At 42.8% G+C, this 12,361-nt stretch overlaps 1 protein-coding gene across 1 annotated transcript in view; it reads left to right on the top strand.

Moving 5' to 3' along the window:
* The window catches only part of FES (FES proto-oncogene, tyrosine kinase), a 344,941-nt gene extending 334,332 nt beyond the window's left edge, over window positions 1-10,609 (top strand). Inside the window, exon 20 of the mRNA XM_082253226.1 lies at window positions 10,128-10,609. Within this exon, the coding sequence (XP_082109352.1) occupies window positions 10,128-10,270 (143 nt within the window). The 3' untranslated portion in view covers window positions 10,271-10,609. The remainder of the gene's footprint in view (window positions 1-10,127) is intronic.
* The last annotated feature ends 1,752 nt before the right edge of the window (window positions 10,610-12,361 follow it).

The raw sequence follows: 12,361 nt of genomic DNA, 5'->3' as shown, positions 1-12,361 counted from the left end.
ACAACCACACTGGGCCCCAATTACTATTGTTTGTACCCCTAAAAGGCTAGATGAGGAGTAGGGGGAGTATGGAACAGGCAGCACCCTCAAACCTTCAGAAGTATGAGATGAACCCCAACAACTTGGAAAGGTGGATCTCTCTCACACGTACCAACACAGACTATCCCCCAATTTAACTGATCCCCAAAGGTTTTTGATTAAATAGCGGAATAGAAAATATGATCCAAAAAAAGTGTATGTATATCACACGTACACAACCACACTAGGCCCCAATTACTATTGTTTGTACCCCTAAAAGGCTAGGAGTAGGGGGAGTATGGAACAGGCAGCACCCTCAAACCTTCAGAAGTATGAGATGAACCCCAACAACTTGGAAAGGTGGATCTCTCTCACACGTACCAACACAGACTATCCCCCAATTTAACTGATCCCCAAAGGTTTTTGATTAAATAGCGGAATAGAAAATATGATCCAAAAAAAGTGTATGTATATCACACGTACACAACCACATTAGGCCCCAATTACTATTGTTTGTACCCCTAAAAGGCTAGATGAGGAGTAGGGGGGGTATGGAACAGGCAGCACCCTCAAACCTTCAGAAGTATGAGATGAACCCCAACAACTTGGAAAGGTGGATCTCTCTCACACGTACCAACACAGACTATCCCCCAATTTAACTGATCCCCAAAGGTTTTTGATTAAATAGCGGAATAGAAAATATGATCCAAAAAAAGTGTATGTATATCACACGTACACAACCACACTGGGCCCCAATTACTATTGTTTGTACCCCTAAAAGGCTAGATGAGGAGTAGGGGGAGTATGGAACAGGCAGCACCCTCAAACCTTCAGAAGTATGAGATGAACCCCAACAACTTGGAAAGGTGGATCTCTCTCACACGTACCAACACAGACTATCCCCCAATTTAACTGATCCCCAAAGGTTTTTGATTAAATAGCGGAATAGAAAATATGATCCAAAAAAAGTGTATGTATATCACACGTACACAACCACACTAGGCCCCAATTACTATTGTTTGTACCCCTAAAAGGCTAGATGAGGAGTAGGGGGGGTATGGAACAGGCAGCACCCTCAAACCTTCAGAAGTATGAGATGAACCCCAACAACTTGGAAAGGTGGATCTCTCTCACACGTACCAACACAGACTATCCCCCAATTTAACTGATCCCCAAAGGTTTTTGATTAAATAGCGGAATAGAAAATATGATCCAAAAAAAGTGTATGTATATCACACGTACACAACCACACTAGGCCCCAATTACTATTGTTTGTACCCCTAAAAGGCTAGATGAGGAGTAGGGGGGGTATGGAACAGGCAGCACCCTCAAACCTTCAGAAGTATGAGATGAACCCCAACAACTTGGAAAGGTGGATCTCTCTCACACGTACCAACACAGACTATCCCCCAATTTAACTGATCCCCAAAGGTTTTTGATTAAATAGCGGAATAGAAAATATGATCCAAAAAAAGTGTATGTATATCACACGTACACAACCACACTAGGCCCCAATTACTATTGTTTGTACCCCTAAAAGGCTAGATGAGGAGTAGGGGGGGTATGGAACAGGCAGCACCCTCAAACCTTCAGAAGTATGAGATGAACCCCAACAACTTGGAAAGGTGGATCTCTCTCACACGTACCAACACAGACTATCCCCCAATTTAACTGATCCCCAAAGGTTTTTGATTAAATAGCGGAATAGAAAATATGATCCAAATAAAGTGTATGTATATCACACGTACACAACCACACTAGGCCCCAATTACTATTGTTTGTACCCCTAAAAGGCTAGATGAGGAGTAGGGGGGGTATGGAACAGGCAGCACCCTCAAACCTTCAGAAGTATGAGATGAACCCCAACAACTTGGAAAGGTGGATCTCTCTCACACGTACCAACACAGACTATCCCCCAATTTAACTGATCCCCAAAGGTTTTTGATTAAATAGCGGAATAGAAAATATGATCCAAAAAAAGTGTATGTATATCACACGTACACAACCACACTAGGCCCCAATTACTATTGTTTGTACCCCTAAAAGGCTAGATGAGGAGTAGGGGGAGTATGGAACAGGCAGCACCCTCAAATCTTCAGAAGTATGAGATTGTGTTCACTGTACCCCACAAAGATTGAGTTCACTGCACCCCACAATGATTGTGTTCACTGCACCCCACAAAGATTGTGTTCACTGCACCTCACAAAGATTGTGTTCACTGTACCCCCCAAAGATTGTGTTCACTGCACCCCACAAAGATTCTGTTCACTGTACCCCACAAAGATTGTGTTCACTGCACCCTAAAAGGATGTTGTTCACTGCACCCCACAAAGATTGTGTTCACTGCACCCTAAAAGGATGTTGTTCACTGCACCCCAAAAAGATTGTGTTCACTGTACCCCCCCAAAGATTGTGTTCACTGCACCCCACAAAGATTGTGTTCACTGCACCCCAAAAAGATTGTGTTCACTGTACCCCCCAAAGATTGTGTTCACTGCACCCCAAAAAGATTGTGTTCACTGTACCCCCCAAAGATTGTGTTCACTGCACCCCACAAAGATTCTGTTCACTGTACCCCACAAAGATTGTGTTCACTGCACCCCAAAAAGATTGTGTTCACTGTACCCCCCCAAAGATTGTGTTCACTGCACCCCACAAAGATTCTGTTCACTGCACCCCACAAAGGATTTTGTTCACTGCACCCCAAAAAGATTGTGTTCACTGCACCCCAAAAAGGATTTTGATCACTGCACCCCAAAAAGGATGTTGTTCACTGCACCCCAAAAATGATTTTGTTCACTCCACCCCAAAAAGATTGTGTTCACTGCACCCCACAAAGATTGTGTTCACTGCACCCCAAAAAGATTGTGTTCACTGTACCCCCCAAAGATTGTGTTCACTGCACCCCACAAAGATTCTGTTCACTGTACCCCACAAAGATTGTGTTCACTGCACCCCAAAAAGATTGTGTTCACTGCACCCCAAAAAGGATGTTGTTCACTGCACCCCAAAAAGGATGTTGTTCACTCCACCCCAAAAAGATTGTGTTCACTGCACCCCACAAAGATTGTGTTCACTGCACCCCAAAAAGATTGTGTTCACTGCACCCCAAAAATGATTTTGTTCACTGCACCCCAAAAAGGATTTTGTTCACTGCACCCCAAAAAGGATGTTGTTCACTCCACCCCAAAAAGATTGTGTTCACTGCACCCCAAAAAGATTGTGTTCACTGCACCCCACAAAGGATTTTGTTCACTGCACCCCAAAAAGATTGTGTTCACTGCACCCCAAAAAGGATGTTGTTCACCGCACCCCAAAAAGGATTTTGTTCACTGCACCCCAAAAAGATTGTGTTCACTGCACCCCACAAAGGATTTTGTTCACTGCACCCCACAAAGATTGTGTTCACTGCACACCAAAAAGGATTGTGTTCACTGCACCCCAAAAAGATTTTGTTCACTGCACCCCAAAAAGATTGTGTTCACTGCAGCCCAAAAAGATTGTGTTCACTGCAGCCCAAAAAGATTGTGTTCACTGCAGCCCAAAAAGATTGTGTTCACTGCAGCTCACACACAGAAAAATGGATGTGGATCACTGACACCTGCCTATCTCCAATCCCACACCACACAGCAATATCGATTGTAGTTTGTAGAACACAGTTTCCCTAAAATTCAGCAGACTCTGTCCCTAACAGGATTGAGAAGAGATCGTAGATCAGGATTGAGTGCAGATTCACCCCACCCCCCACACAGCAATATCGATTGTAGTTTGTAGAAGACACTGACCCTATAATTCAGCAGACTCTATCCCTAAAATGCCTACAACTCGCCCTGCCTAAACACTCCGACCTGTCCCTCAATTCTATCCGGACACAAATGGTTTTTTCCTGCCTATCTTTCCCTAATCAGCAGCCAGCACATTGATGTGTGCTCTGTCCCTTAGCTAAGCAGCAGAATGACGCTGCTGCGGCGGCTGCCTCGAACTTATAAAGACTTGGTCACATGCTTCAGACGGCCAATCACAGCTACTAAGACATTTGCAGGCATGGCTGGGATGGCTTAAGGCACACCAGTTAAACGATTGTTGATTGGCTGTTGAAAGCCCGCCATGAAAAGAGCGCCAAAGCATGCAAAACCCGGAAATAAAACGACCGAACACGGATTTTTACCCGAACATACAGTAAAGTGTCCGTGTCCGTGTTCGGGTAAAAAAAATCCAATTATTCGGTACGAACACGAATAATACAGTCCGTGTTCGCTCAACACTAGTAGTGAGTGTACAGATTGTATAACAGTGTAAATTTGCTGTCCCCTCAAAATAACTCAACACATAGACATTAATGTCTAAACCGCTGGCAATAAAAGTGAGTACACCCCTAAGTTAAAATGTTCAAATTGGGCCCAATTAGCCATTTTCCCTCCCCGGTGTCATGTGACTCGTTAGTGTTACAAGGTCTTAGGTGTGAATGGGGAGCAGGTGTGTTAAATTTGGGGCTATCGCTCTCACTCTCTCATACTGGTCACTGGAAGTTCAACATGGCACCTCATGGCAAAGAACTCTCTGAGGATCTGAAAAAAAGAATTGTTGCTCTACATAAACATGGCCTAGGCTATAAGAAGATTGCCAAGACCCTGAAACTGAGTTGCAGCACGGTGGCCAAGACCATACAGCGGTTTAACCACTTGCCGACCGCTCACATGGAGCGTACTGCGGCAAAGTGGCTCGATTCCGTCCAGCGACGTCGCTGGACTCCTCCCCTTGTGGGCGGCACGCGCGCGCGCCACCGGAGGCTCACTCCCGCTGTATTCAGACACAGCAGGAGTCGGGCCAGGGGAGGAGAGGCGGTGATCGTCTGCGGATCACCTATGTGACAAGCAAGGACAGATTACAGGATTCAGCATAGCTGAACCTGCGATCTGTGCCTGTGTCACACAGTCCCCTCCCCCCACACACGTCAGTAAGCACCAGGCATATATTTAACCCCTTGATCACAAATAAAGTTAACCCCTTCCCTGCCAGTGTCAATATTACAGTAACAGTGCATATTTATAGCACTGATTACTGTAGTAATGTCACTGGTCCCCCCAAAAGTGTCAAAAATGTCAGTCAAGGGTCCGATCTGTCCGCCGCAATGTCGCAGTCCCAAAAAAAAAATCGCAGATCGCCGCCATTACTCGTTAAAAAAACAAAACAATAAAAATGACATAAATGACATAAATCAAAAAAAGTTAGTTAGCTTCGATAACTTTTGCGGCAAACAAATCAAAATATGCTTATTGCGATTTTTTTACCAAAAATATGTAGCAGAAAACAAATTGGCCTAAAATTTTAAATTTAGATTTTTACATTTTTTTGGGGGGGAATTTCATATAAAAAAATGTTGTTATTTTTTTCAAAACCGTCGCTCTTTTTTTGTTTATAGCGCAAATTAATTTGGGTACAGCGTCGCACGACCGCGCAATTGTCCGTTAAAGTAACGCAGTGCCGAATCGCAAAATATGGCCTGGTCAGGAATGGGGTAAAATCTTCCAGTCTTAAAGCGGTTAAAAATATGCTCATTGAGGATTTTTTTGTCAAAGACATGTAGCTAAATACATTTTGACCTAAATATATGACAAAAATTTAATATATTGGATATTTTTTAACTGTCAAAATAGAAAAATATTATTTTTTCAAAATTGTCGCTCTTTTTTTATTAATATCGCAAAAAATGAAAAGCACAGAGGTGATCAAATACCACCAAAAGAAAGCTCTGTTTGTGGGGAAAAAAGGACGTACATTTCGTTTGGATACAGAGTTGCACGACCGTGCAATTGTCAGTTAAAGTCGTACAGTGCCAAGTTGCAAAAAGTGGCCTGGACGTAAAGCAGGAAAATCCTCCGGATCCTCTCTTGTCTTTGAGAAATAGACGTATGAGTGCTACCAGCATTGCTGCAGAGGTTGAAGGGGTGAGGGGACAGTCTGTCCATGCGTAGACCATATGCCGCAACCTGCATCAAATTGGTCTGCATGGCTGATGTCCCAGAAGGAAACCTCCTCTAAAGATGATGCACAAGCAAGGCCGCAAACAGTTTGCTGAAGACAAGCAGACTAAGGACATGGATTACTGGAACCATGTCCTGTAGTCAGATGAGACTAAGATAAACTTATTTGGTTCAGATGGTGTCAAGCATGTGTTGCAGGTGAGGAGTACAAAGACAAGTGTGTCTTGCCTACAGTCAAGCATGGTGGTGGGAGTGTCATGGTCTGGGGCTGCATGAGTGCTGCCGGCAGCGGAGACCTACAGTTCATTGAGGGAACCATGAATGCTTGTCTTAAGCAAACTGTTTGCAGGCTTTCTTGTGCATCATCTTTAGAAAAGGCTTCCTTCTGGAATGACAGCCATGCAGACCAATTTGATGCAGTGTGCGGCGTATGGTCTGAGCACTGACAGGATCAGACCATACGCCGCAGCAACCTCTGCAGCTGGCTGCACTCATACGTCTATTTCCCAAAGACAACCTCTGGATATGACGCTGAGCATGTGCACTCAACTTCTTTGGTCAACCATGGCGAGGCCTGTTCTGAGTGGAACCTGTCTTGTTAAACCGCTGTATGGTCTTGGCCACCGTGCTGCAGCTCAGTTTCAGGATCTTGGCAATCTTCTTATAGCCTAGGCCATCTTTATGTAGAGCAACAATTCTTTTTTTTCAGATCCTCAGAGAGTTCTTTGCCATGATTTGTTATATTGAACTTCCAGTGACCAGTATGAGAGAGTGAGAGTGATAACGCCAATTTAACACACCTGCTCCCCATTCACACCTGAGACCTTGGAACACTAATGAATCACATGACACCTGAAAGGGGAAATAGTTAATTGGGCCCATTTTCGACATTGTCACTTAGGGGTGCACTCACTCTTGTTGCCTGTGGTTTAGACATTAATGCCTCTGTGTTGAGTTATTTTGAGGTGACAGCAAATTTACACTGTTATACAAGCTGTACACTCACTACTTTACATTGTAGCAAAGTGTCATTTCTTCAGTGTTTTCACATGAAAAGATAGAATAAAATATTTACAAAAATGTGAGAGGTGCACTTCTGTGAGATTCTGTATATACTGTATATATATATATATATATATATATATATATATATATATATATATATATATATATATATATACATATATAGGTTGTTCAAATTTTACAGTGGTAAAGTAACTCTTCTTCTTCTTTATCACTCCAGATAAATAATGGATTCCAAGCAGCAGCAATGTGCCATCACTGAGTTCTTGAAGGAGGAGTGCAGGCTGTCCGACATTCACAGAAGGCTACAGAATGTTTAGGGAGATGACGCCATTGACAAGAGCAATGTGCACAGATGGATGAAAAAGTTTAAAGCATTGAAGACAAACCACTCAGTGGGAGACCATCAATGTCGGTCAGCCTGGACTCAATGACGGCACGTTGCTTCTGCTTAGAATCCATTATTTACCAGCAATAAAAAAAAAAAGTAGAGTTACTATAGAGAAAGTGTTACTCTACCAATATGTAAAATTTGAACGCCTTATGTAAGTTAATAAAAAAAAGTTATGTCCACTTTTGCATTACTTTCAATCCAGCCCTCGTTTATATATATATATACATATATACACTATATTACCAAAAGTATTGGGGGGCCTGCCTTTACACACACACATGAACTTAAATGGCATCCCAGTCTTAGTCCGTAGGGTTCAATATTGAATTGGCCCACCCTTTGCAGCTAGATCAGCTTCATCTCTTTTGGGATGGCTGTCCACAAGGTTTAGGAGTGTGTCTATGGGAATGTTTGACCATTCTTCCAGAAGCTCATTTGTAATGTCAGGCACTGATGTGATGCCAAAGGTGTTCTATCGGGGTGAGGGCAGGACTCTGTGTAGGCCAGTCAAGTTCCTTCATCCCAAACTCTCTCATCCATGTCTTTATGGACCTTGCTTTGTGCACTGGCCTAAATCAATTGTTGGAGGGGGGTTATGGTTGTTTTTCAGGGGTTGGGCTTGGCCCCTTAGTTCCAGTAAAGGGAACTCTTAAGGTGTCAGCATACCAAGACATTTTGGACAATTTCATGCACCCAACTTTGTGGAAACCGTTTGGGGTTGAGCTGGGAATCTTTTCTGTTTTTGTCTTTATAGACCTTGCTTTGTGCACTGGTGCGCAGTCATGTTGGAACAGGAAGGGGCCACCCCCAAACAGTTTCCACAAAGTTGGGAGCATGAAATTGTCCAAAATGTCTTGGTATGCTGACGCCTTAAGAGCTCCCTTCACTGGAACTAAGGTGACTAACATCAGTGCCTGACCTCACAAAAGCGCTTCTTGAAGAATAGTCAAACATTCCCATAGAGACACTCCTAAACCTTGTGGACAGCCTTCCCAGAAGAGTTAAAGCTGTTATATCTGTAAAGGATGGGCCAACTTATTATTAAACCCTACGGACTAAGACTGGGATGCAATTAAAGTTCACGTGCATGTAAAGGCAGACGTCCCAATACTTTTGGTAATATAGTGTGTGTGTGTGTGTGGGTGTGTGTATGTATGTATGTATGTATATATATATATGTGTATATGTGTGTATATTTGTCTATAGAGCTATATATAGACAAAGGAAGGTGGCATCAGCACTCTATTCCAAGATAATTGCCTTGGTGTTCCACAAAAAATGAATAATGTTGTTACAGGTAGGGAAGGCACTTAAATGTTCACAGAGGAGGAAAGCCGCTCAGGTGTGTGAAGTCTAGTAATCAGCGGTCGGGTGCACATCAGATCCGTAACTCCGGTAATGATGTGTACATAGACAATGAGAGACTGCACTCCGACTTGAGATGTAAACAATTTATTGATCACGGTGACAGACAAATAGATTCAGAGACAGGACCATGGTTAACACGTTTCACGGAACAAGGTCCACTTAGTTATAACCAAGTTGGTTATGACTTAGTTGGTTATGACTAAGTGGACCTTGTTCCATGAAACGCGTTAACCGTGGTCCTGTCTCTGAATCTATTTGTCTGTCACCGTGATCAATAAATTGTTTACATCTCAAGTCGGAGTGCAGTCTCTCATCGTCTATGTATACAAGGCACTTAAATGACTTCCAAAGAAGAAGGTATACATTTTTTTTCCAATGTACATAACAAATTAGCTGTTAATTTTTCAATAATCCTTGTCCCGTTTATTTAACTTCTTAGAAGTTCAATGTAGGAGACTTCCATGAGTGAACTATGGTTTGCTTGGTGGCACTGAACATGAAGCCAACCGATTTTGCCACGGCATACAAAACATTTTGAATTGGTTTATTTAATAGGAGGATAGGATAGGATCTCAGATGTCTCTGTGTTTTGGGATGCAGAAAACTGACAGGCTTCAAGTTGCCAACACTATAATCATGGGAAAGAGTTGCTGCACTTGAAAGTCTCTTGCTGAATGTATAATCTTTATTTCCACTACATTGCTCAGTACAAGCTGCACAATTTCGAGCGTCCCCGCTCTTACACCTGAGAAAGAAGGGGGACGCTCCAAACTGGTGTGAAGCTTGTACTGAGCAGTGTACTGGAAAAAAAGATTATACATTGAGCAAGAGACTTTAGAGCGTGGCAACTCTTTTGGATGATCGTGTGTATATATACACAGTATATAAAAGAAAAGAAAGAGACACTGGGGGTAAAGATGGAAGAAAAGAAGTTGAAAAGACCGGCTTTTCTTTGATGGGCACAAGAACAAAAATCTGACTCTAATTATTTCTGATATTTGGCAGGAAGCAGACAAATCGCTATTTTTGTATTTTAAAAATATTTGCACTCTCTCAGTTTACAGCTTCTATAAAAATGTTCAAGTGAACCGAGCCATACAGAGCCATCTAAATTATTCAGGAACAGTCTTTTAACATTTTGATAGGAATAAAAACACATCGGTGTTGTATAGAATAGAAGACATCCATGACTCTCATCAAAGATTCTGTCTCCGGGACATACTGACACCTCCAACAGAACATACCAAATCTTTCAATTTATGGCTATGTTTTTTTTTTTTTATATATATATATATATATATATAAATAAGAAAGATAAAAAGATGTTCTTATGATTGCAGGAAGCCGTCTACCAGCTCCAGACAATTGTCCCGAGGATATTTATGAACTGATGCTGCGCTGCTGGGAATATGACCCCAGGAAACGTCCAAGCTTCAGCATTGTGCACCAAGAACTCATCAGTATCCGGAAGAGACATCGATAACTCCCGCTGATTTTATTGTATGTTCTGCCTCCCAGGCCAGGTGCCCGAGGCAGGTCTTATTGATCATCGTACTATCTGTGTGATGCACATGTTGATCCAGGGGATGTAACGTAATTATCAATGGCACTGTACCACTGCTCCGTGCAGATAGTAAAACCCACCGCTATTTCCCATTCTCCAAACACCAATAGACATTTCTTTTTTTTTTTTTTCCTAACAAACCATGAAAATGTATTTATAACAATGTTAAATCAAAAAAATGTATTATGTTGCAACTTACCAGCTCTTAGGTGTGGTTGATTCATTTGTTTCATTTTTAGGGCTCATTTACGCTTCAAAATGTGGCATTGGGCACGCTTTTTTAAAGCCCCTGTCACTAAATATAATGGTTACCATCCTGTTCACACTGTTGCATTTGCTTTTGCTTCAAAAATTTTACCCCAGGTTGCTTTTTGGTGCTTCAAGGCGCCTCCAATGCCTCCATAGATGTCTATCAGAATGCTCTCTAACAGCACCTACAGCATTTTTGGAGCATTTATTAAGAGTTAGGTTTGCTAAGTTTTGGAAGTATTGTAGATATGAGATATCCCAGGATGCACTGGACAACCAACAAGCAAACCAAAAAAACATCATCAGCAGTTCATGTGTATATATTCTAGTGTAGACGTCACATCAGGTTTGCAGTGCGGAGCAACTAGCAAGCGGCACACATAATGCGCAACATGGAAACACTATAGCAGAAAGTGAAATGGGGACCGGAGAGAGAGGATTGATCGGCGGAGGATCAGCAAAGCAGGGGGCCCAGAGCAGGAGAAGCTAGCAGATGCCACATGTGGTGCGCAGAATGGAAGCAATATAGTGGGAGGTGAGCGAGAACTGGAGAGAAAGGAAGATTAGCAAACAAGAGAATCAGCAGAGTCTGGGGTTACTACTGAGTGGGGGATCAGCAGAGCTGGGGGGTTACTACTGAGAGGGGGATCAGCAGAGTTGGAGGTTACAAATGAGCGGGGAAACAGCAGAGCTGGAAGTTACTACTGAGCCAGGTATCTGCTGAACAAGGGTACTAACAATCTGGGGATCTGTTGAACAGGAGTACTAATAAGCTGGGGTTATTACTGAGTTGGTGGTACTACTGAGGCCCTTTAACCACTTCCCGACCACCCCACGCAGATTTACTGTGGCAGGACGGCTCGGCTGCGCATAATCACATAGATCTATGTGATTATGTGCATATGGATTCGGTGAGGCATGAGCACTGCGAAGGCCACGCTCGTGCTGTGATTAGAAACAGCGGGAGGAGCGGACTCTTCGGCAAAACGGACAGGAGAGCCGTCTGATATGTAAACAATGTAAGACTGCTCTCCTGTCAGGGAGGCAGGGAAAGATCGTCTGATTCAGCTAAGCTGAATCACCAATCTCTCTCTGCCTCTTTTCAACCATCCCCCACACAGTAAGTAAGCACATATAGGGAACACCTTTAACCCCTTGATCACCCCCAGTGTTATCCCCTTCCCTGCCAGTGTAATTTATACAGTAACGGTTCATATTATTTAGCACCGATCACTGTATTAATGTCACTGGTCCCCAAAAAGTGTCACTTAGTGTTAGATTTGTCCGCTAAAAATGTCGCTGTCCCGATAAAAATCGCTGAGCGCCGCCATTACTAATAAAAAAAATAATAAGTCCATAAATCTATCCCGTAGTTTGTAAACGCTATAACTTTTGCGCAAACAAATTATTATGCGCTTTTTGGGATTTTTTTTACCAAACATATGTAGCAGAATACAGATTGGCCTAAACCAGGGGCGGGGAACCTTTTTTCTGCCAAGGGCCATTTGGGTATTTATAAAATCATTCGGGGGCCGTACAAAATGATCACCTTAAAAATTAGCCTGTTATATTTGGTCAAACATTTAATTAACTCACCCCTAATGTGATGGCTGCAACTGCTTCTCTTTGGTGAGGTGTGTGATGTTAGCTGGTATTGATGATGTTGCTACTCGCAACAGGTTTTTCAGGTTTGTGTCGGTCAGTCTGGAGTGCAGTCGACTTTTTTTGTGGTGGTAAGTTTTGAAAAGAACTGCTGGTGGG

The sequence above is a fragment of the Pelophylax lessonae genome, assembly GCF_965119305.1.
Source record: "Pelophylax lessonae genome assembly, chromosome: 4".
In the NCBI taxonomy this organism is placed as follows: domain Eukaryota; kingdom Metazoa; phylum Chordata; class Amphibia; order Anura; family Ranidae; genus Pelophylax; species Pelophylax lessonae.
Note: the sequence above shows the minus strand (reverse complement) of the source record. Positions and strands in the feature narration are given on the sequence as shown.